The 25831-nt window shown below is 30.5% G+C and overlaps 1 protein-coding gene across 6 annotated transcripts in view; it reads right to left on the reverse strand.

The window, feature by feature from the left end:
- sd (TEA domain transcription factor 1 homolog scalloped) overlaps positions 1-25831 on the reverse strand; it is a 137208-nt gene that overhangs the window by 17771 nt on the left and 93606 nt on the right. For all 6 annotated transcript variants that reach the window (XM_070639713.1, XM_070639710.1, XM_070639712.1 and 3 more), the window contains exons 2-3: positions 23327-23466; positions 23120-23258 (exon numbers count right to left, since the gene is read on the reverse strand). In XM_070639713.1, the coding sequence (XP_070495814.1) occupies positions 23120-23258; positions 23327-23466 (279 nt within the window). The remainder of the gene's footprint in view (positions 1-23119; positions 23259-23326; positions 23467-25831) is intronic.

Below are 25831 nucleotides of genomic sequence, written 5' to 3' on the forward strand. Positions count from 1 at the left end.
GACATATCTTTGCCAATGATGCTATACCATAAATCATGTGTGTACATATATAATATTTTTCTCGTACTTTATATTGTGCTTTCTTTCTTCTTTTCATCTTTATAGCTCCATCTCACTTACTTTTCTTCTTTTACGATACAAAAAACCCAATGTCTTTGTGGTTTTTGCCTCGTTTTCCTTTTCATATTCATTTTCTTATTCCTTCAAGTCAGTAGCAAGAATTAACGAAAAATGATATGAAAAAGAAGCTAGGAAGATAATTCATAGAATATTGGGAAGTTCTTGAAAGGATTTGGATGATTTAAGCGCTTTTTGTAGTAAGCATTGTGTTACTAACACTACTATGAAATTTGTCAATGAAAAGTTTTCATTAAAATTGATTTTAAATCGATTAATGTCAAGGATTGAGGATGATTAACTGCATTTTGCTGCTTTCTACATGCTAACTGAATCATTTTGACAGATTTAGATTATTACTTAAGGAATAAAGCTACAAAATTTATTAAATATGGACTTTACTTGTGTTAGTGAGAGAAAATTCAAAATTTAAATTTTGACCGTTACGAAAAAAATTAACGGTCAAAAATGATTCCAAAATGCTCCTAAAAGCAACAATTTTTAGGGAATCTAGATAATAAGGATCCAATGGATTATTATTAAAAAAAATTCTTGTGGCTTTTCGCATTTTCTCTACTCTCAGTGCCATTATTCAACTTTTCCTTTCATCATTCTCCTTCTTGTTCTTATTTCTGCTGCTGTTTATAGTTAAACAAAGCTTTTTTCTCCTCTCAATACTAATAAAAATAATGAAAAAATTGTGCCTTCTCACACAAGAGCTCAGCAGTAGCATCAGCATATCCAACAAAAAACTTCTTTTTATTCTATTCTCTTTCATTATGATTATTATTAAAAGTAGATAGATATGACAGCCAACGATGATGTTTGACCTCTCATGAGAGAGTGAGAGATGATGATGAAGGGAAAGTGCTGCTAGCAGATAATAAGTTTTTCCTTCTTTCCTTTTTTTTTCTTTACTTCATCTTTTGCCTGATGTTTCCCCAGCGGTTGGTAATAAATCTTTCGATTTCATTTCCGTCCATCCACCCAATATTCCACCTCATTCCTAGTTCCACTGACTTTTTTCATTCGCAATTTTATTTTTTTCATTAAATGCTCTATTGACTCCCGTACTCACTCACTCACTTTTCATTGATTTATTTTCAACATGAATGGAACTAACACTTTACATTCAAGAATTGTGATTATAGTGGCAACATTGAATGAAGTGTTGAATTGCTGTTATTATTACGGAATCATCATCTTCATCAACATGAAGTATCATGATATAAAACAATAATAAGAAAATAATGTGAAAAAAAGATGAAAATCTTGTATTGTGATGGAAAATCAATAGCACAAAAAGGATTGAAGACGAAGGAGAAGTGGAAAGGATGGAACAAAAAACTATTATTATTAGTTCTTGTCCGGAAGATAAATTCATTTTTCTTATCTTTATAGCTTATTCCATGTCTATATGCTAAGATAATTTGCCAAAAAAAGAGCCTTGCCTCCATCATTTTCTCATTCTCACCATCCCAACCCATTCACTTTTTGATTTTCCATCTCTTTCTTATGGCTTTGAAAAATTGTCAGATTATTAAAATTAATTACAACGAACTTTTTAAAGAGAATAGAACTAGAAGAAAATGAAGAAGTTGAGGAAAGGCAAAAGTTTTTTTCTCTTTTTTATGATGTAAAGTTTGTGAAATGATTTTAAGGCTTCGTCTCTTCTGCTTTGTCTAGCTTTTTGTGGATTATTTACTTTGTGATTTGGATTAGGATTCTAGGGAGTATTTTGGATTTCCTGGATGTTTTCAAATCTTTAAAACTTATATTTCATTAATGGGGTGTGAAACTATGAAGCTATGAGTCGAATTTGATCGTTTTGTCTTCAAGGGGTGTGAAACTACTCCAAAATTTCTTTCAATGTTTAACAATTTTACTGTGCAATGCCAACCTGATAAAGGGTCAAAACTATGAAAATTAACCAATTTCAAGGCACACAAAACAACAAAAGGAAAAAAAAGTAGTTTTAAAAGGGTATGAAACTACACGAAAATATCCACCAGTGTCACATCCTTCCACCCAATGAATCTTAAAGATATGAAAAATAGAATGAATTTTAACTTTTTATTTCTCCTTAATTTTTTGCTGTATCTAAAATTTCAAAACTTAAAAGAAGAAGAATTTTCAAGCTACAAGTATGAATAAGATGAAAAGGGTTGATTTTAAACAAAAATTATAAATTTTTCTTAACTTTTGTGCTAGTACAAAGATGAAAAAGATTTTTTTTTATTCTGTGCCGAGGATTTCAAAGGCAAAAGGTAGGATTTAATTAAGTTTTTTTAAACTCATTCCCCCTTATTATTATTAGTAAATATATATCATGTACATGTACAGAGAGAGAAATCATCAGTTAACAACTCTTTGACATTTCAAGTAGGATTTTAAAATAAAAATTCAAAAAAATATTACACAAAGTTTTTCCGCTTTAAGGGATTTGCAGTCTCTTAAAGAAGCACAGCGGAAAATTTTTGCTGTCGAGATTTTCTTTTTCCACTTAACATTTCCCTTATTGTTGCTATTATTATACGTGAAAGAGTTATGTCGATTCCACCGCCACTCCCTCAATCTTTCTTCTTCTTTCTTTATTCAATTTTATATTTTTTTATTATTTTCTTTTCGTTTCAAAGGATGGGAAAATTTTGTATCGTTTGATCTTCATCATCCTCACTTAACTTAACTTTCAACTTTTTTTTTCTACTTCTTCTTCTTTTCATTCCTGTCTGTACGTATAGTATGGTGTATTTATTTATATAAAATCTTTTGAACTGGAAATTGTTTTCCTTTCAACATTTCATTCCGTACTTCTTTGATTACAACAGTAGCAAATAACAAACGATGCTGATGATGAGTAATATGAAGAAGTGCTCACTTTATTTTATTCGAAGATTTATGGAAGTGAGTAGATTAGATATTTTTAGTTTAAAGAAAGTAGATAATGTGAGATGTATGGAATGCACTTGAGATTGGTTTTAAATTTAAGGAAAAGATAACTTGAGTGTCATGAACGATTTATATTTCATATTTTATTGCAAAGAGGATTTAGTTACAATATCTTCAAGATTCTTTGATGTTTGCTGTTTGATGAGATATGGGGGTGAATAGCCAGTCATTAATGTATCTTTGTAGATATCACTAAATAACGACTTGAAGACTTCGAAATGAACTATCATTGAAGGATTTGGAATTTGATCAGCCTCGTATTCTGTAAATGATGTAAAACATTCACTACTTTTTGTCACTTGGGATCGGTATATTGATACATTTCAAGTCATCAATGTAGAATTAAGACTAAATTACAAATTTAAGAAATTTTTTGGGGTTAGATTTACAGTTTTCCAATTTAAAACTTAATTTTTGAATATTTCATTGCTTGCTTGAAGCATCCAAATTTAAAGAAAATGATGGCAAAAGTTGATCTATGCAGCTTTGCCATATGGTTTTTCATCCTTTATAAAGAAATTTTACATTTTTTGTTTTTGTTTATATACATTTCGAAAAATTCGAACTTGAAATAAACGAATTCCAAAAAATTCGAACTCAAAACAGTAGAATTTCGAAAGTTTGATCCAAAAATAATAAAGTTCAAAGAAGCAAGAATGTGAATATAAATATACAAAGAAAAGCATCTGATAAGCAGCTATAAATTATTAATTTAATCAAAAATCTCACTTCAATAAACAAGAAATTGGTGGAAAATTTCGCTCCATGGCTACAGATCACCTTGACAAAATCATCAGAAAGCTATTAATAACTCACTTTATTTGATGAAAATAACCACAATGAAGGATTTGAGAATTTAATTACAGAAACGTTATTTTGACTTGAGAATGTCAAATCTTGTGGTCATAATGAAATATTTTGTCAAATCTTCTGTGAAAAAGTCATCAAGAATCTCGAAAAATCTTGCTAATAATAGCAGATATCAACTTATGAAGCATGAAAATCCATTAAAGCAAACATCCATCATCATTTTATTTCTTAAATCAATTATCTGTCATTTGAATCATGTTTTGACTTTTAAAATCTCTCTCAATTGCCAAAAGCTTTTTCTTAATTTGCTGTGAAAAAGCTTTTAAAATTTTTTGCAAGAAAAGAAAAAAAAATTGCTTTAAGCACAAACTTTATCAATCTTTTCATCTCTTTCCATCTTGTTCTTCTCCTTTTTGGAAATTTTATTTTACTTTTTTAAAAGTTTTTTTCTTTCTCTTCGGCTTTTTTGATGTCTAAATTTTCCAGATGAAAGCAAAAAGACGAAAAAGTTGAACATGCGGAAAATTTCAAAAGAATGTTGGGTTCAAGTTCCTTTCATTCTCTCTCATTCCATTCGTATTTTCATTATTATTCTTCAGTGTGTCTTTTAAATTTTTCATCCTCGATAGTGTTACAAATATATTCAAATCAAAATCAGTAAAGAAGGATTTTCTATTGGATATATTGTCAGTAACCGGAACAAACAAAATGTTAAAATTTCAGAGACGACAAATTTTTTGTATTCATGTGGAAAATTTGTGGAAATTGAATTTGATACAAAAAAAAAGTCAAATGTGAAAATTTTCATAATTTTCATATCCATTTCTACATAATAATAATAAGAAGGATGGAAAGCAATGTCCGATAAATCTCAGCAAGTGAAGGCTGAGAAGCAAAAACGTTCAGAAATTTTCATCATCTCGATTTGCGACCGTCTGCGATGTACGAAAGAAAATTTTCAAAATTTTCCGCATTCCAAAGCAACTTTTATATCCTTGTGTTCAATGGCACAAGAAGGAAAAGGCATAAACAGCTGTAGAGATAGATGGCAACCCTTTCACACCATGTCTTTAGTCTAAAAGCTTCGTATTATTTTCAATTTTTTATTCTTGCTCGCTTCCATGCTTGCTCTATGTTACTTACTCGACATAATTTTAATAAAATATATTTCATTATGCTCATCTCGCCCATTTCATTCATCCACTCCACACTCTATCTAAATTCATTTTATTTCTATGAAAATATATATTCTCGCCAGTTATTCCATCTCTCTCCATCTCCATCCATTCTCTCCTGAATGTTCTGCATGTATAAAAAAAAGAAATAAAAGAAAAGCAATTTTTTTTGCCTTTTTTTCTCGCTGATCGTAATCATACTATACAGTTGACTATCTACTGCTATTGCCACTGCTTTTTCCCTTCATCTATCTACAGCCAACACCCTCGCAATAGACTATTGTAAGATAGATAGATAGATATATATAATTTTGCGCAAAATATCACGAAAGAAGCTATATAAAAGCTAGCTAGCTTGCTAGCAACACATAAAATAATATTACGTTCACTAATTGCACATTCTTGGCATAGTTTTGTATATTTTTCCATCATCCATGCGTCCCGTTTACTCTTTCTCTATTCAATTTTCATTGTTATTCAACCCCTTACTCCTCTTCCTTTTCTCATTCTCTCTTTCACTTACTCATCTCATCCAATGTTGTTCCTTAGAGTCATTCATAGAGCTATGGAATAGAATTTATAGAATATAGCGAGGAAGTGAGATAGAGGCAAGCGAGAATGGTAAATAAAACAAAAGGATGAACATTTACCAACCCTATTCTTTATACATATAGAAAAATAGCAGTAACAGCACACTATAGATGTACAAAAATATAGTAAGCAGTAAATAGAATAGAGAAATTGTTCAGTACAGTGATGACAACCAACCCCCCTCACAAAAAACTTTTTTTTTCTCAATTCCATTATTTTATCGCTATTATTGTTATTGCCATTTTTTTGCCATCTTCTTCATCGAGATGAATAAAAAAAAAATTCTTCTTTCTTGCCTTATTGTGTACCAAAAAAACAAAATTGAGTGAATATAGAGGCAGGAGACGTGGAAAGAGATTTTTATGATAAAGAAAAGTTTTTGGTTTATTGTTTAATTGGAGTTGGGGAATGAAGCGCATTTGCATGTTATTGGCATGGATGTTGAGGATATGTTAAGAACTTCCTGGGAAATGATGTTAAAGGGGTGTGCAACTAACATTTTAGATTCAAAATTTGAAAGTTAACTTAAAATTTTTTTTTACATAGTTTCACACCGTTTGGTAAGTTCTTGTTGGTTCTAACTTGGTATGGAGCTTAATAGCTTTAAAACCATTTTGGAGTATGAAACTTAGATACAGAAGCTGTCAATATTAGCAAAGAAAAGTCAACTTTAGAATTTAGGGGTTCATAGTTTCACACCCTTCGTGCAACTTTAAAAGCCTATAACTCAGAAACGAATTGACTAAATTGAATTTCACTTTGTATTATGAATGTCAGACTAAAATCCAATAAGTGTGTCTAAAATCAAGTGACTCAGACTGCATATGACATCAGAATCACTAGATCAGACAGATAATCCAAAGGACAATATTCCAATTCGATTTAAAATTCACTATAACAGGAAATAAGCCATAAGTAAATTCATTTCCACAAAATTTTATACAATCATGAATTTTCCTAGAAATTCCTCATTTTTAAGGTGGAAAGAAGAATTGAAAAAATTCCCTCCGCTTAAAAGGTTGACGAATATTAATTCATATCTGTCACTTGTTTCGTCACCACCTTAAATTTGTTGTTCCTTTTTCTTGATAACGTGAAAAAAAAGTAAATCTAGTGTTTATATGAATTCTCCCCCTTTTTCTAAAAAATCATACACCACAGCCTGACTCTCCCACTCCTCATCCTTTCATGCTTGACAATGAATTTATTGTTTTCCATTTTCAGCTCAATATATCTTTCACAACTTGTCTTATGCTCTTTCGCCTTTACGGTTTGTTGTACACAATATGAAAATAAAATAAAAATATAGGAAAATAAAAGGATGAATATGGAAGGAAGTGAATTGTGGAGTGAGACGAGGTTGTGTTGAATGAAAAGTGTTTTGGTATATAGTGTGAATGATGATGATGATAAAAGAGAGATAGAGGATTGGGTTGTGGGGGAGGTTAGAAAAAAAGGGGGAGATTTAAAAGTCGAGAAAGGAAAATGGCATTTAAATGAAAAGCTGAACAACTGCTGGATGGTGTTAACGTCCAACAATGATAATATCTGTTATTTGCCATTCACATACACATCAACCATAGCAATCTTCTTGCATGTTTCTTTCCTTTAAGAAACATGAAAAGGATGCTTTTTTGTCGTTTAATCCTTTTGGTCCATATTCATTGCTACTACTCTTCCTCCCACATCACTAAATTTCTCATCTTTCGTTCTTGCTGTTACAGCTTTTTTTTTTGTTGTTGCTCTCATTTTTATCTCCTCTGAGGAGATAAAAAAGGGGTTATTGAATTTTTTAAATTCTCACACAATAAAACATAAAATAAAATATGTAAGATACATAAAAGGGAAGCCATGAAGTGGTGGAATGGGTCGAGTGAACGACGACAAAATTTAATAAAATATTCGACATGATGAAATAAAACATAGCTTTTTATTAAAAAGAACGCCTTGTCCCTTTTTTACTGTCATCATGAGACGCGCGCCTTTTCATTGCCTTGACTCATTCTTTGGTATAAAAAGAAATCGGGTTGCTTGAGATAGCTCCTTCATTAAATGAAACAAAAAAAATTATTTAGTACGAAAAAATTTAATGCCATTTTATCCATTATAATGGGTGAGAATTGGAGGACGGAATGGTGTAGGAAAGATTAAATAATTTAAGGGTTATGTTTCATTATCTGCAGCATTGGTGGGAGGTGAGATATTTAATTGATGTACATTTTAACCTTTTGGATATATAAACAAATATCGCTAATTATTTTCCAACAATTTTTTGTTGATTTTTTGTCAGGATTTTGTCCGTAAGGTTGGGCGATTGATAGAATCAGCAAGTTATTAAACATTTTAAGTAAAGGTCACAATAATATACAAACTAATAAATCAATAGATTTGAAATGATAATAGAAAGAACATTTGTAGGTGTCTGTGGTAAGTTTAAAGAAGAAAAAAGTAATGTGTGGGTTAGATAATTGGATTATTAATCTTTACAATATTAAGGTTAAATATCAAGAAGTTTAAATATTGATCGAAGTAGTCGGCAATTAAAGAAAAAACAAGTTTGTTTTGATTTTTGGTTACTTTTTAGAATTTTTGATTTTCAGTAGGCATGGAAAGTGAAATTTTGCAATTTTAAGTTTACCTAAGCTGAATTTTTAAGGAATATGATATAAAATCATTTGCTCACGTCTATTTAATACTTTACAATTGTTGAAAGAATCAATAAACATCAAATGAAGTTGAAAATTGAATGCAAAATCTTCAAGTGAAGAATGTAAACAAATGATTTTCGAAAATGAATATTTTGCATTCGAAATTGACAATTAAGCATAAAAATGGAAGTTTGTCAATGATTTAGTATTTTGTGGACACTTTAATCTTCTTATAATGTTTATAAAACATGAAAAATGCCTATATTTATGTGAATATAAAGTAAAATTGACAGCATATTTCATCATTGATTCAATTTAAATCAAAATGTTTATACTCGTGCCTGTGAGCTTACAGATTCAAATCCAAAAACAGAAGATACATTTATTAAACAGTTTGTATATTTATTTAATTTGAAAGAAAACTGAAAAAATCTTCTTATTTATGACCTACTAATTGTGTCGTCGTCTGCTTTGAATATCAATATGTATAGATAGTGAGGATGAAATCAGCATTTTAGCGCAGCATATGATATATACACGATGACTTTTACCGCTATCTTGTTATACCCCAAAAAAATATTAAATTTACATTTTAACACAGTAAAAAAAAAGACACAAAAAAAGTTGAAATAAAATGAAAAGAAGTAAGAAAGGCAGAAGAAGAAGAGAAATTTATGAGACATTTTATATATTTTAGTGAATAAATAAATATCATAAGATTTCATTAAGAAAAATTTGTGACTCAATGTCGACTCATTTTTCTTATAAAGTCTAATTTTAATCATATTCATCTCTTATACATTCAAGCAAATTGATTCTCAGTTGTGTAAAGTTTTTGAGGTTTTCTTTCCTTCCTAACTAGTGTCTGATGAGATGATTCATTAACATGTCTCATTTATGTAAATAATATATTATGAGATCTCGCTCATTTACTTTCTTTCCTCTCATCTATTCGGGATGTCATTAATCACATAAAATATAATTTTTTTTTAGACAACGACACAGTGCGTAATGAATTCATGCATGAATGATTATCTCTGCTGTCATGTACCATTCATATGGACTTTTTTTCCTTCTTTCTAATCTTGTAGAATGGCTGAGAAATGTATGAACTTGTATACCGCAAGGAATTCAGTGAAGAATGAAATGTTGTGGGATTCTTCGTACTTTATTCTTTCTCTTTACGACAGCCTTTGATGTAGTTTCTTTCTACTTTGCCTCAAAAGCATCAAGGAGGAGGAAAAAAAAATGAGTAAATTGGAAAATAAAGTTCAAGTTTTTTTCTATTTACTAAAAAGAGGAACAAAATTGAATAAAAAAGTTTTAAACTTTTTGTAAAGAACTTTTTTACGGTAGTTTTTATTAATATTTCTTTGCCTTCTATGCCAAACTTTCCTGTGTTGTTCTTCTTTCATTTTACTTAACAGAAATTAAAGTTGAAATGAAGCCTGCCTGTGTTTAAAACAATAACAAAATACATGAGTTCAACTATTCCTTATCAATTTAATTGAATGATATCATTTGCTCGTAATCGTGTAGCTTTTTGCTGTATATGTAAGCTAGTATTGTAAATAACATTACACGACACATTTATTTAAAGCCTTTGAAACTTGAAAATATTAATAAAACCTCGTCATTCAATGAGTTCAATGTTTTTTAGGGGATTTTTTGAAGCTTTGGATTGAAAACAATGATAACTTGAATGAAGATCAGATTGGTAGTTGATGTGATGTCAAACTAATTACATAGCTTGTTTGTAGCTACACATAATATTTTAGAATGGCTGACTAATCGAAGGTTAGTTCTGAATTTATAAATAGATCTCACCGAGGTGTATAAAAATGCATTATTACTAGTTAAAGGCAAGACACAAGACTAATGTGTTGAGACTCACATCTTCCTCACAACTGGTCTAGTGAATGGATTGTGCTATTGGTTCTTTGTCCAATCAGGACAATGATCTGTTAAGAATTGGTAAAACCATGTCCTACAGCAGAACTTAAACCAATTTCTGATCAATGTCAATTAAGTCATACGTAAAATTATGATACATAGCATTTTTATTGCTTAGATCCAGACATCATGGGGTATTTCTAAATGATTTCACCATATAAAGCTCTTTAGTTGAATTAATGATAAGATTTAAGCTTTAGGTACTTAAAAATTATTTTGAAAATCCACTCATAATCAATGGATTGAATCACAAAATTTAATTAATTTGATACTAAGCTAATCATGCAGTCGTTATCATCCAAAGATAATTCGATTTATCAACAGCACCACCTGTCTATTTTCTTAAGGAAATTTCCTAGAATATTATTTATTCATAACAAAACAGAATCAAGTCTTATACTTCTACATCAGTTCCTTATCAAAACTCATTACTTCCATTCAGTACCAAGGTATTTACTTAACAATAATATCTTATCATATCAAGAACAGAATAGACTTTTAGTCCCAATATTATCAGTCATAAAACCAAGATTAGCTGAGCTTCTCCACTTCAGCGTAAAGTCTGTAGATTGCATTTCTTTTTTTCTATAGAAATTTTCATTCATTTCCACTCCAGGTATAAACTCATCTATTTCCGACATATTGAAATAATATAAAGTTAAATCCCAAACAAAAGAAATTCTTTTCCTTCCCTTTTTTTTTGTGTGTATGCTTATATCATCAATATAAGTTCATCTATTTTTCCCCAACTGAATTCCTTTTTAGCTCCTTTTCATCATAATCATCATCATCACATCTCATCTCATCTCCAACATCTCATCCATATGAAATCGGATGATGGAACAAAAGAAATCGAATGATGCCTTGTTATGTTCAAATGATTAAGCTAGATCGAAATAGGATATAAATACATAAAATGTGTGGAAGTTGAAGAAAAAAAAAATCTTACATTATCATTCAATTCATTTCCATTCATCTGTTAACACACCACAGTAGCTACATATATGTATTCTTTAGAAGATGAAGAACAATTTATCCAATATCATATGCTTGCTATTTTTCATTGTGATATGTGATGATGAGTTTACATGAGTATAAGACAAATTTTTATATTTTGTTTCCCCTCCATATGCGATGATGTACGGAAAATTCATATCATGTAGGAAGTTGATAAGCGAGTGTAGTGTTCGTGGGGTTAGAAAGCAACAGGAATGTTTCTGTTCAACATTATCTAAAACTATCGTGTAATTTTGTGGTTGTACATTTAGACTGATTAATATCCACGCAAGCGAGCAATCACTGCCTACATGCTCAATTCTTTGCCATAATGTGTAGTATTTTGAAAATTTTTATTAATCCATTTTCCCCAAAAAATCTCTTCCATCATTAACCTTTTTTTATGATGATGTGTCATGTCTGGTAAGATGAAGTCAATGGAATGAGCAAAAATATGTAGGCACACACAGGCTTACAGGAAAAAGGAATTTTGCTCAAAAATTTTCACACAATATTTGTGGCATCATCATTTTCTCTCTATAGATGCTTTACATACACATAACAATAAAAGCCACTAATTTTGTAACATGAATCCTTTTTCCTTCTATATATCTTTTCCTTTCATCTTCTCCTTCTGTCTGTGTTTTAAGCATAAAATCATGATAAAATATAAAATTTTTTACTCCTTCCACATTGTAACCATGTAAACAATTTATCCAAGAAAATACTTTTCCTGCTTCGTCTTATCTTTCAACATCAAATAACGATCTTAAGAAGTAGATTCGGGAGGTCGATCGACAGTCATGTAACGCAGTTTGTGGACATATTGCTGCATAGTATCTCTAAATCACGATATTCTATCAGATTGTCAATTATGACAAAGTCTTGGACTTTTCCTGCTTTCCAAAGCTTACTTCATTGGAAAAACAGATCAATTGTGAACCATGGCCTACCTTATGTGCCCCCTGAAGCTTCCTAATCTCCAAAGTCTCAAACGCAACAGCACAACAACTCCCAAAACGGAAGAAAAGTTTCAATTTTCTCAACTTCAACCTGTGTGAGCTTGATGGGGAGTCAAAATTCGCAACAACATAAAAATACGCGAATTTTTCCTTCATATCTACAACAATATAAATATACACATGTCAGATTACACGCTTCTTTATTATATATGACACACTTGTTTGTATAAATGTGAGCAAAAGCAAAATAAATTCAATTTTGCCATTTTTTTCTTGTGTGTATGTCTCTCATTCTTTCTCCATTACTTTTTCATGCGAAGTGAAACAAGATAAAGAATAAAAAAAAAATTCATACAATAACAAGGAAAGGAAAAAGGAATCAACAGAGATGAGCGATAATTCACGTGGAAAATCGTTTTGCAAACATTGAAGTGCGGGTAGAAGAATGAGAAAAATTGAGGAAGTAAGGTAGGTGAATTGCCATTTGTTGGAAGGAACACGTGTGTTCACTTATTTTTTCGTCTGTGAAAGATTATGACATGCGGATTATTTAATTATAAGAAACGAAATGAGATAAATTATCTTTAAATATCAAAGTTAATTATGGAAGAAACTTTTTTTGAGCAAATAATTAAATTGCAGCCGAGATGAGTTGGCTTTGAGGGAAGTTTGACTTGACTGTGGAAGTCTTAATTGATGCTCAGTTAAGGATCAATGTGGAATTATGAGTAATTAAGGATGTTTAGGTATAAAAGATTGCCGACTATGATTTTTTTTATTAATTATGACCGTTACATTTTTATTTGAAATTTAATTCTTGAAGCTAACTTCAAGTCATATATTTTGTTTGTTTACATTGAAAAATATTTGAATTTTGGTAAGTTTTTAGTTTTTAAGTCCATTTAAGAAGCAAAATCGAATCATTCATATCTAATAAAGCATTTAGAAGTTGCATCAAGCTTTAATAATATCAAAATCAAAGCAAGAACAATCAAATACCAAAGATTCTTCATAAAAATCACAATTTTATCAGCACATCTGATCTTCATTAAATTATCACAGTAAATTACCGATATCTACCCACGAAATCCCTCAAAATAATCCCCATAAACCTATCAAAAACCCGCAGAATGTCATCAAGCCGAAAAAAAAACAAAGAAACTCATACGATATTTATAGAAACTTTACCTCATCTCATAGCTCATTTCGTTAATCACAAAAGGTGTAAATAAAAATCCATTCAAGTGCTTCCATTAGTGTTTCATATATTTTTTGATAAGAATAAAAAAAGTACATTGATAAGATAACACATGAAATGAAAAGGAATTGGACGGAAAATGACGACAGAAATTAAGTCATTCAATTCCATAAAATTAGTGTCAATGTTTTTTGAATTAGATAATTATGATGTACATGCTGACGTGAAAATTTTTATGCATGGGTCAGTTCCCATAAACAAGATTGAAGCAATTGAGTTGAACTTAATAAATCAAGAACTGGAAATTCTTGCATAATTTATTTTCTATCCATTCGCTGTAAAGTATTTTACGCGAAAAATTTAACGAGTTTTTAATTAAATTTCATCAAAATGGAAAAATTCTTGCTTTTTTTAAAAGAAATACACAAAATGATGGCAAGTCAAGAGATTTCTTTTGAGAATGAAGCTGAAACATAGCAATTGAATGAACTTCATTGAGCAAGTAAAGAATGTTTTCTTCTTATTTTTCCCAGTTTGCCCTTCGTTAAGCACAGAAAAGCGTCAAAGCGACTGGAAAAGTCTTTGATGAACATTTTTATCGACATCATCATCATCGCTGTTGCTTGTTGCTAGAGAGAATTATTTACGGATAATTTTTTTAGATATCTATCATGTACAATACAGTATTATACATTTTAATTTGCACACGTTGTGCTTGATTCTTATCGAAAATTGTGTTTTTCAGTTTTTTTATAAATTTGAAAATAATTATTTAAATAATTTCTTCATTTACTTATGATCTAATCTAGTAGGCATTAAAAAATAATCAAAATTAAAATTGTTATTTGATGATTCACTCACTGAAATACCCTCAGCAAGTAAATTTACCTATAGCCATAATAATGCTAACAATAATAGCAGCTATAATAACAAAAAAATACAGTAGAAATGAATGATATTAAGTAAGTAATTTAAAATATTTTTTTTGGAAGAATCTCATCTTTAGTTCCACTATGTACTTGTGGCTGTTTATTGCTATGCTATTTAATATTTAAACATAGTTCAAGAGATAAAGTACGAGCATGAACACAGAGCTAACAAACATTAATATCTAAATAAATCGCTTCCATCGCTCAATTAACTTTTCAAATCGCCAAACAAATCAGCGGTGGCTTAATTACAATTTTTTTTAACCTCTCCTTCTTCTTCTTTAAACTTTTCTTCATATTCTTGGAATGAAAATTATGAACGTGCATTGAATTGGGAATGTTTTACAACATGAAATGATTATTAGACGTATTCAAGTGAGGTAAACGATTAAATTATGATTTTTTTTTTTATCATAATGACTATAGGCGTAAAACTGGAAGTTGTTTGTAATCAATATCACAGTTGATATTATGAGAAGCATTAATACTTAATCACCTTATGCATCACATGGATGGTTATTAACCTCATTACTTTTTTAGCGGGAATTTTAGGTAACTAATGTCTTCATTTTGATCTGATGGAAGGCGGAATGGTTAATTAAGTTGCTAGATTTATGGGTTTCGTGATTTTCACTGACTTCGACTGAGTTTTTAACTTTAAAATTAGTAAATATTTGTTTACAAAAAAACTCTAACCTAAATTTGGTTTTTTCTATAATTTTACATCAAAATTAGCTTTGTGTTAGTCACATTGCTGATCTTTCCAATCTATACAATACTAAGGTTGATAATTATTTGATTTAGACTTGCCCAAGTCTTTTTAAACGAGGAAAATTAGCAAAATTCATAAAATTTGTTTTGTACTAAAATTTTTTGTACTAAATTGAGTTTCTGATTGTACTAAATGTTGCAAATCATTAGAATCTTTGAAATATAATCTAAGCCATCTAAAAAAAATGCTTCACAATCTCAACAACATCAAGCAAATCCCCAACTCAGCAATTTCTTTCACTTCTCTAAATCTCTTAGCTTCCATGAATTCAAAAAGTAATAATTAATGGCATCAGAAAGCACTTAATTTATTTATCTTTACCACGTCATGACAGGTTTGTTAACAATATGATAGAATTAGCAGCAGTAAAGATAACTGATTGCAAAAAATATATACAATGAAAGAGAGTTTATTTAATTAAGGAGGAATAAAAAAAATGGCAATCGACTGATTGATTGCCCCCACTTGCACAGCTCCCTTAGTGTGCTTAGTAAGTAGAAACTTTAATACATAAATTTGCAACAAAGTGCTTGTGAATCGCCATAAAGCGAGTATTTTTTGCGCGCAAATATTTCCGCGAAATCGCATTACTCCGTTGATGGCAGTAGTGTAGCACGTCACGAATTAAATGAGTCATTCCCTTTCGATAGCTTGGAAAAAAAGTTGCAATTTTATTTCTCTCCTCCTTAAAATATTCAGCACTGCTGTGTATGTTAAATACTACAAACAATAATAATAAATGCAAAAACAATTATGTAAATTTATACGATATATTGAGGCTTGTGTTGCTTTTTTTGTTGTTGTTGTTCTGTTCTTCTTCGTTTATTTTCCCATAAAATGCAATATTCTACATCAACTTGCTTACATATGTGCAATTCATTCTATAAGTGAATAGTTTAGCTCTTGAATAAATCAAACAGAAGTAAAAGGAGAATGAATGCCTTTAAATAGCACGGGGAGGCATAAACTGATTTAATTACTGTTGCATTTAACTTGATAATAAATTTTATTGCCATTTAACAGAAAGTTAAAATAAAGACAAGACGAGAAAAACTTTTTCTTACTGTGAGTTCACTTTTAATCTATTTTATTCGCATTCCCACCCACTGCACTACCCGTATTTTCTAACTATAACTTTTTTTTTCAAATTTGTTTCTCTTTGGAAGACATTCTGCTTCAAGAAATTAATTGAAGAAAAAGTTGACTTACTAAAGTTTCTTTTACTTTGATTTGCTTTCATTAATTTTAAAGGATTTTTTTTTATTTTATTCTTCTTTCGTTCCTTTGATTATTGAAAAGTAAATGAAGTTTTATTGTATTGTTGTAGACCAGAGACTGGCAAATCTTGCGAATAAAGAAGTTTTTAAAAGATTTCAACTTTTGATTTTCGAATTTTCGAAGTTCTAAGTTCGAAAATTGCAAAATTGCAAATTTTGAAGCAAACAAATGATTTAGATCATCTTTACTCATATTAAGCTATAGTTTGCCATTGATTCAATGCTTTGCAAGCATGTATGAATATTAGATAATGATGAATAACCCATAAATAAGTCAAATATTCAAAATATATTCATTTGTTTACAAAATGACTAGGTTGACAATCCCCTCGAAATTTCAGGGGAATGTTTCGCTTAAAATTATTTGAAAATTAACAGTTTTGATGCGGGTAAAAATAGTTTCACGATTCTAAAGCTCAACTTGACACAATTTTAATTAGTCCAGGAAATTATTGTACAACCTCAAATGCCTTCAAACCACATTATTCCATCCTGGATTGCAAAACAAAGCAAAAATTACATCACATATGCATGACATTAAAGTGGCGCTTGCATAACTGACCTACTCGAATTTTTCTTGAAATTCATGGACTTTTAATTTTTAGTTCCATTGTTAGGCTTTAGAATGGAGACCTCTTAGTAGAATTTTCGTGACTAAAATGCATTTAAAATTATCATTTTTATGGGAATTTCTTTATTTTTGCAACTGAATTTTTATTTGCAATCTTTCAAGTCTTTCCAACTCTTTCGCAAAGCTCTTGCGTAAAATAAATTTCCACTTAAATTCCACAAGTTTTTAATTTCTTCCCTTTTTCTTTTACTGTGGAAAATAAAAGGAAAAGAAAAAAGTCAAAAACTATAGCGACTATGTAAAGTCACAAAAGAAAGCATAAACCAAAAAGGAGGAAAATCGTTGGAAAAAGTTTTTCAACTCAACGGCATGTCAAAAAGAAAAAAGGAAAAACTTTTGTGGAAAATTTTCCTTTTTTTTGTATTTGTGAAAAATATTTACAGAGTTTTTAAAAATAATAATACAGGACTTTGTCATATGAAAATGCATGCATGCAATTTTCACTGTCGGAAAAACTTTTTTCTCTGTTCGCAGAAGGAAGATAATTTTTTTTGTATTCGTTTATTAAATTTCATAATTTTATTCCTTTTTTTGTTTTTATTTTGCATTTTTTTCTGACAAAAATTATGAATTTTAAACTAGATCATAACTAAAATATTAGTGTAGAGTAGAGTGGGGATGATAAAAAAAGAGGAACGCAAAAGTTTGGCATGTGCAAGTTTAAGCTTTCGTTTTTTAAAAAATTTAATGAAAATTTTCACCAAGGGCTTGATGATTTAGGTTGAGTGTGTGTGAAGATCATTGGGGATTAAAGGTTGTTGTTCTAGGGTTGCAGAATTTTGAACAATTTGAAAATCTAATCTGGATTAAAATTCAGACAGCAAACTCAATTATCGTGTAGGACGACAGATGATAGACGTCCTAAAATCTAAACAATTGCTTGATCCCTAGTATATCAATGCAAAGTAAATAGCTACAATTTGTATGTCGCGAATACACAAATCGAGTTTGTGTGACTAGAAACAGCGAAAAAGCACCCAAAATCAGATTTGACTTTACTTGGGATCGAACCCGGGTCGTTAGAATTGGTTGTCTGACGCTCTAACCACTGCACCACTGTTGCATTTTTACTATCTAGAGCTATAACAGCAAAAAAGCACGTTAAATTCCACTTGGGATAGAATCTGAGTTGAAGGATCAGTTAACCGACACTCTAACCACTGCTTCTTCCCTCCATCTAATTCTACCACAATATACCCTTCTAAATAGTTGACCCCACCTTGCAAAAACACACAAAAAAAAATTTATGAATACAAAAAATGTTTTCATGTGAAATGAAAAATGCTAACCATGAGCTTCCTGAATGCAAGAACATAAATATCTATGTACATAAGTATGTACAAATGCAGATGAAAACTTTTTATTCTTGTTCTATTTCTGTTGATATTTCCCTACCATCACCACCACTGTATGAAATTCCCAACTACTGATGTGATAATAAATTCAAGAATTAAAAGCTAAAAATTTTTTATTTTGTGTTCTGTTTGCCTTTTTTTAATTCTTACTCCATATTCATGATTATTGTTCTTGGTGTACATCCATACATCTCACAAGTCACTTGAGTTTGCCTCGAATTAAAGTGTAATTAATTTTATCATGACGACATAAACGTCATCTAGAAATAAAACAGCAAACTGAATTTGGGCGGAGAGTAGTAAGCATGTGAAGTAAAATTGTTATTATTTTATTTCTCTACTCTATCTCATGCTATAAACCCGTGTGGCTTGTGCTTATTTACTATGAAAACAACGAAAAAAAAAAATCAAGCAACTTTTATTTTTCGCAATGTGCTCTATATGTAAACTCGTCGGTAAATCATGTCTCGCGTGTGTATTTACGTGCTTCACAGCTGAAAATTATTATGAAATGAACACAAAATAAAAAAAAAAAGTTCTGTCTCTAACATATGCAAATAAATTACAATTAAAAGAAAATTTTCTCACTCGGAACAAGCTTGAAAGTGTCATAAATTTCATGATGCATGAGTATCGTCCCTCAACTCGATGCTCAATGGGCCAACTGTATTAATTTTACTAATGTCCACACAACTGTGGATTTTTAAGTGCTCATTTAAGTTTTTTTTTTATGAGTCGGCAAACAATCTTTTTTTTGTTCATTTTTCACGTTTGCTTAATTCTTCTTCTTCTTGTTCCTCTCGTTTCTCTCCTTTCAAGCGAATCAAATAAATTTCATTGTTTAATTTCTTTCGCTTAGTTTCACATGCAAAATATTATTGTAATTAACAAGGCAGATGAGGAGGTAATTTATTGTCAAAATTCATGATGACATTTCTCTTTGCTTGTCGTCGTCGTCAATGAATCAAAGACATAAAAGAATAATAAGAATATTTAAAATTGACTAAATCAACAAATTACTCAAAAGAAAGCAATATTCGATGTCGACTTTGATGTTTTTTTCTTTTTTTAATTTCATTTGACGTGGGAATTACTAATAAATTTTAAAAGAATATGAGCATTTTACGTTGTGATAATTGGTTGGATTTCATTAAGCATTTAATAGATTTGAATTTATTTCTTTTCTGATTCTTAATTGTGTTCAGTGATTTCTGCTTCTTAAATGTGTTCAGTAGCTTTTGCATCTCAAGTGCATTCAGTGATTTCTGCATCTTGAGTGCATTCAGTAACTTTTGCATCTTAAGTGCGTTCAGTAATTTTTGCATCTCGAGTGCGTTCAGTGATTTCTGCATCTCAAGTGAGCGCAGTAACCTTCGCGTCATAATTGCATTCAGTAAATTTTGCATCTTAATTGCATTCAATAATTTTCGCGTCTTAAGTGCATTCAGTAACTTTCGCATCTCGAGTGCGTTTAGTGAATTCTGCATCTCTTAAATCATTTAAATCTTTGTCATAAAAGTCACAATTACATCAAAGTTATTAAGATCCAATGCAAATTCCTCGTAAACTTCCATCAACAAATTCCCTCTTTGTTTCAAACCATAGTGTCATAATAACTCGAGGATAACAAACATTTCAATAACTTAATCAGCTTATTTGTAATTAATTTTGACATTGTCAATAATGAAACCTAAAGATCTCAAAGTCCTTTTGTTCTTGAGTCGGAAAAGTAGAGCACTTACAAAGTATGGAACAAAAATAATACAATTTTCATTCATAATGCTTAGCTACTTTAAGTATTATTAATTAATTTACAGACACAATACTCTTAGACTGACAACTCAATCTGACTTTTTCTTTTAATTACTCAACACAAATCATTGCAATTTAGTAACTAGAAAACAGCAGTAAACGCTTGAAAAGTGTGTAAAAAATAGTAAGAACAATAAAAGCAGGGAAAAATGTAAATTCCAATTGACGTAAGTGATTTGAGTAGTGGAGCAATTTAACGTGCATTTAATGCATTGATTTACTCATCAAAAAAGTATTTTTTTGCATATAGAATAACGTAAACAGAATTATCTCGTTATTCAAACACGCACACATGACTTATTCGTGTGCATATAAAAGATGCATGACATTTCACACTGCGCAAATTGAAATGCAAAAAAACATTTGTACATTAATCTTATAGCACTCGTTTAATTTTGATTTTTGACTTGGAAAGGCACCAAAAAAATGTTGAATTGGGTATAAAATTGCATTTTAAATTTTCTCCACCTACGAGTTTAAGTATTGTGTGCGCCAATCGGTCTAGCTTTGCGTTTATTTTTTTCGCGTCAATAATGTATTCAGTAACTTTCGCGTCTCAAATGTGTTCAGTAACTTTTGAATCTTAAGTACGGTCAGTAGCATCAAGTGCATTCAATAACTTTTGCTTCAAATTTCGCATCTCAAGTGAATTCAGTAACTTTTGCATCTTAAGTCAACTTTGTAATTTTCGCATCAAATGCATTTAGTAACTTTTGCTTCAAATTTGCATTTCAAGTGCATTCAGTAACTTTCGCATCCCAAGTACATTCAGTAACTTTTGCATCTAAAGTGCATTCAGTAACTTTCGCATCAAAACTGTTTTCAGTAACAATTTGCATCACAATCAACTCATAAACATCTCTCAGCTCACAATAAGGCATAAATAATAATTTTATTTCATTTTTTTCTATTTCAATTAGTCTGATGTCATGACGGTTAAAACGACTCGCGGCTGTTTTTTTGTGTTGAAATTTTGAATTTCCATATTTTCGATATAAATATAAATGCACAAAGGAGAATAAATTTTACTGTTTTGTGTTGTATTGCGAGGGAGGTGAAAGGAAAGAAATATAAAAAAAATTTCAGGAATTCGATCTATTTGTGGCATTTCCATAAAACTTCCACACAATGATGCAAAGGCACATAATAAAAAATGCCGTCTTCCGTCATTAATATACGTAACATTGCGTAAATATAATAATAATAATATCATAAAAAAGCCGGTCATTAGAGGAAGAAATGTATACAGCAACAACAGCAATAACAATTGAGCATGGAAAAGAAACAAATTTCGGTACTTAATTACAATAATTTTTCCATTTTAATTCATAAATGAAAGAAAGCACCTGAAAAAAGAGCGATTAGTGCCAATGACCAGAATATGAAGGAGCTTAATTGTCACGGAAAGGTAGAATAAATCTTGACATTTTCATGAATTAGACTTAAACAAAGCATGAAGACAAGTTTCCATTAAGTACATTATAAGTGAGACGTAAAACATGTGTATGAGTGACTTTTCTGTGACATAATTGATGCCTAATTATCCAATTCTCACGCAATGCATCACATATGATCATTTCCAGAGTTGATAATTGCCTTGAGATTTTTCTATGCCATCGCATGATTCAACTAAATTACCGACAAGTGTCAATTGGCTAATAAATGAGTTAATTTTAGCTCTAACAAATCAAATATCAACTAGATATTAATTACCGAAATCATTTCGAGTGTACCTGACTATTAATTCAATGCTTTTTATCTAAAAATTATAGTTGCAGTGAAAATCAATTAAATACATTGATTGATGAGTATTAAGTGAACATCAATTTGGGAAAGGTCAATATCAAAAAATTATATTTGTTTCATATGAATTGTCGAAAAATTCGAGTGAATTTCTAATGGCAACACAGCATCATCAAGCGCGTTTCTCTAAACAGTTGTTGAGGTTCAATTAAATTTAATTAACCTTCTATGGTGATGCGGCTCGCGGCTTCAACCTTTTCACATTTATTTGGTTATAAATAAACATCACATATCTATCTATTCTTAACAACTATCTATTATGCCAATCATTTCGAAAATGCCTGAATGTGTAGCACGAATAATTTGCTCATAGATCCATAAAATTTCATTTAAAATCTACATACGACCGCCTCTCATCCTCACTCTTACTTCAACAAAAATTATATTCATGACGAGGATGCCTTATTGTATTTATATTGTTTGCTGTGGGATGTATAGTACGATGTGTTTAGCTTCAAAGAACTATTGATATCATATCATTTAAAATTGCTATTTTTAGAATCTATGAAAAGGCGTGAATAATCCATAATTGCATAAAATTCATAAACAACTTGCTTCTGTACAAAAAATTAATTTTCACTTCATCTGCCTGAGAAGAGCAGCATTGGAACTATTAAAATTGTGTATCGAATATTGCCTTGAGATAAGCATCAATATGAGTCATGAAAATTGGTAGTAATAATGTGCATCAGCATATAGTCATGAACTAGTCTCAGCCAACCACACGATGATGATGTTGATGCATTTTTAATAGAGTCTAATTAAATCAAAATTTTCTTCTTCCTATTCTGGTTCTGTCCGATAAATCAAATAAGTATTTCTCTTTTTTTTTAATGACAATTATCAATTTATATCGAATATTATTATTATATGCGTGCGTACTATTAACCCCTTTGCCTCATCATAATTCTTTTATAACCCATACACAGACAGCTGCTGGCTGACTGGCTGGTCTACAACTGAATGTAAAATTATCAATAATAAAATTAATGATGAACATGGGAGCACTTTAATTAATTTAATTCTCAATTCACTTTGATGTGGGAAAATGAAATGCTCATGTCTATTTGATGGTGCGGTTGATTGAATTTTGATTTAATAAAATTGTAATTTATCCATTTTGAGAAAAGTTACTACTTACCATACATCTTTCCTTCTTCTGATAAAATAATTTTTCGTCTACCGCATGGTGGATATATGGCGAGAGCCTCTTGGAAGCTTTGCTCAATGTCCGGACTCCAAACGCCTTCGGCGTCAGCTGATGACATATCTTTTTCATCCTGTAGCACAGAATCACATTTCATTAGTCCTGATTCACATCAAGACACAATGCATTTTCTATACTCACATCACTAACATCACTCATATCGCCGACATCAAGATGCTTTCCGTCCACTCCTGATCCGTTTGTGTCTGCTGGCCCGAGTGTTGGGCCAGCAGCTACCGGGGGCCACCTCGACGTTATTGTGCCGGCTCCTAGTCCACCGTCTGGAAATAAATGAAAAAAAGGAACAAAAATTTAATTTAAATTTTTCAATTCAAATGAAATAATTTAATAATATTTGAGCAGAATCAGATATGCTTTATGTTCATTGAAATGTTGAGACTTGAGAGGAGTCAGTGAATTGCAGACAAGAGAATAAAAGAAAGTGAACATCAATGAATTTAAATTGATTACAAATCAATAGATTCCACTTCGTCGCGTAATATTATCAATGGATATTTTTTTTGCTGAATATTTTATTGCTTTAAGTATCCTCGACTTGTAGCAGATTATTCCACATCTCTAATTTGTCTGAATGTTGTGATGAAAAATATAAAAGTTAAATTGAATTGGACAATCATTTGGATTTGAAGTTTTTATGGTTTTGTTCTTGGCATTTTAATGTGATTTTATTGATTTAGGGTGTTAATTGTTGGGCTATAGATTGCTATTGGAAAGCTTGGATTGTTTCTGGATTAGATCTATTGATTTAATATTTAATTTGAATTAGAATCCTTGAAAATCCAAAATATTTTAGTTTTGAAAATTGTTTGTTTACATTTTATACCTCGAGATTTTGACTTCAATTTTTGACTTAATCTAATGCTTATTTGTGGTTCAGACATGATTAATAGATTTAATAAGTGTGAGCAAAAACGAAAACAACAAATTCTAACAATAAATGAGTCTAAATAGTTAAAAATAGTAATCTTCGAAATTAAAAAAATTACCAACAAAAGTGCGGGAAAATTCAGATATTCCAAAATTAACATTCAAACAGCCATAATCAAATCCCAAAGTTCATCAAAATATTCTCTCCCAACATCCAGCAGTTATCTCATCTTTTGTCCATAAATATTTCCTTTATTAATCAATGAACATCAATCGTGATGCTTGCAGGGCAATGAAGAATGAAAGCAATACACTCAATATGCTGGCCAATAACATTTATCCAAAACCTTTTCAGATGAATATGAAAATAATATTATGATTTTCAATTAAAAAGTGCCTTTTTTTTGTACATTTTACGGCAATAATAAAATAAATAAAAGCATCAAACATGTATAACAATTGTACACAGACAGCGTCGAGGCGAGTAGAAATGAGATAGAGATTCATTAAAAAAAAGCAGAGAGAATTGAAGAATTCAATTTTTTTTTATTTATAGCGAGATCAAAGGGAAATTTCCGCGAGGGATTTTTTTTTTGTTTCAACTGCAACAATTTTTTTTTGTTCTGCTTTACACAAAGGGCGGCTTTGATTTCAATTAACGTTTGAAGCTATGTGAAAAATGAAGAGTATATTGAGCATGTTCATCCCACCCTTGAGGCGATGTTTTCTTTATGTTGTGTGTATATTCTGCATAGAATATGATGTGAAAGCACATCATTCTCGTTGAGCTGATAAATGAAGAGATAGAGAAGAGGAAACATCAAAAGCGCGTAAAAATGCATGTTGCAGAAGCTTCATAAAATAAACATTTTTATATTGCACAAATTAAAAGTCAATTAGCACACTTAATCCCAATCGTATATGCATATACGATATGGTATATTGCGAACATTTTGGCTGCTCCAGGGCACTTATCGCAAATTAAAGTGTCGAGTTGACTTAATTAAACTTTCATGCGGTGACTGCTGTTGTTTTGCAGCATATAGACACACACTTTATATTATTAAATTGCAAGTGTATCAATCACCTCAACTTAATTGCACATATGCATGTGAGCTGCTCTCTTTTCTCGCATTTCACCTGTGTGTTTATGATGAGGAACATAAAAAAAATTATCATGTGCATGTCATAGCATGCAGCATCAGTAGCAGCCTTTTTTTATGAATGAAGTACTTCTTTTTTTTCACTTATCTTATATGAAATTGGCATTTAACATCATCATCGATATCATATGATGATGTTGCTATAGATGTCTTTATGTACATGCACAAAACATACAGGGGACATACACATTAATGATATGAGAATGAAATGTGCAAGCATGGAAGTAAAAGGGCCAGGTGGTATTGACTCACATAGAATTCTCAATCAATCATTAAATATACAACAAAAGGAATGGAATTACGCACAACTGCCACTATTATAGCTTTTTTTCATCATAAAAATGTTTCCTTCATTAATATTCAAAGCTAGTAAAATAGCAACAGCAGTAACTCAAAAATTTATGAGAAAATTCCTGGAATTCCTCATCATTTAATGTGATACAATTTCTAAATGTCGACCTCATTAACCGTCGAGGTCCGTCAATAATAAGTCTCTAGCTACAGAGGCTCATAATTAATAAAAACTCATTAATTCCATGAAATTATTACACAACACAGACTTTTCATCTGCTTCTCATTTCATTCATTATTTTTC

This window comes from Chironomus tepperi, unplaced genomic scaffold, assembly GCF_022539635.2.
Source record: "Chironomus tepperi strain 1889 unplaced genomic scaffold, CSIRO-AGI_Ctep_v1 contig_196, whole genome shotgun sequence".
NCBI classification, from domain to species: domain Eukaryota; kingdom Metazoa; phylum Arthropoda; class Insecta; order Diptera; family Chironomidae; genus Chironomus; species Chironomus tepperi.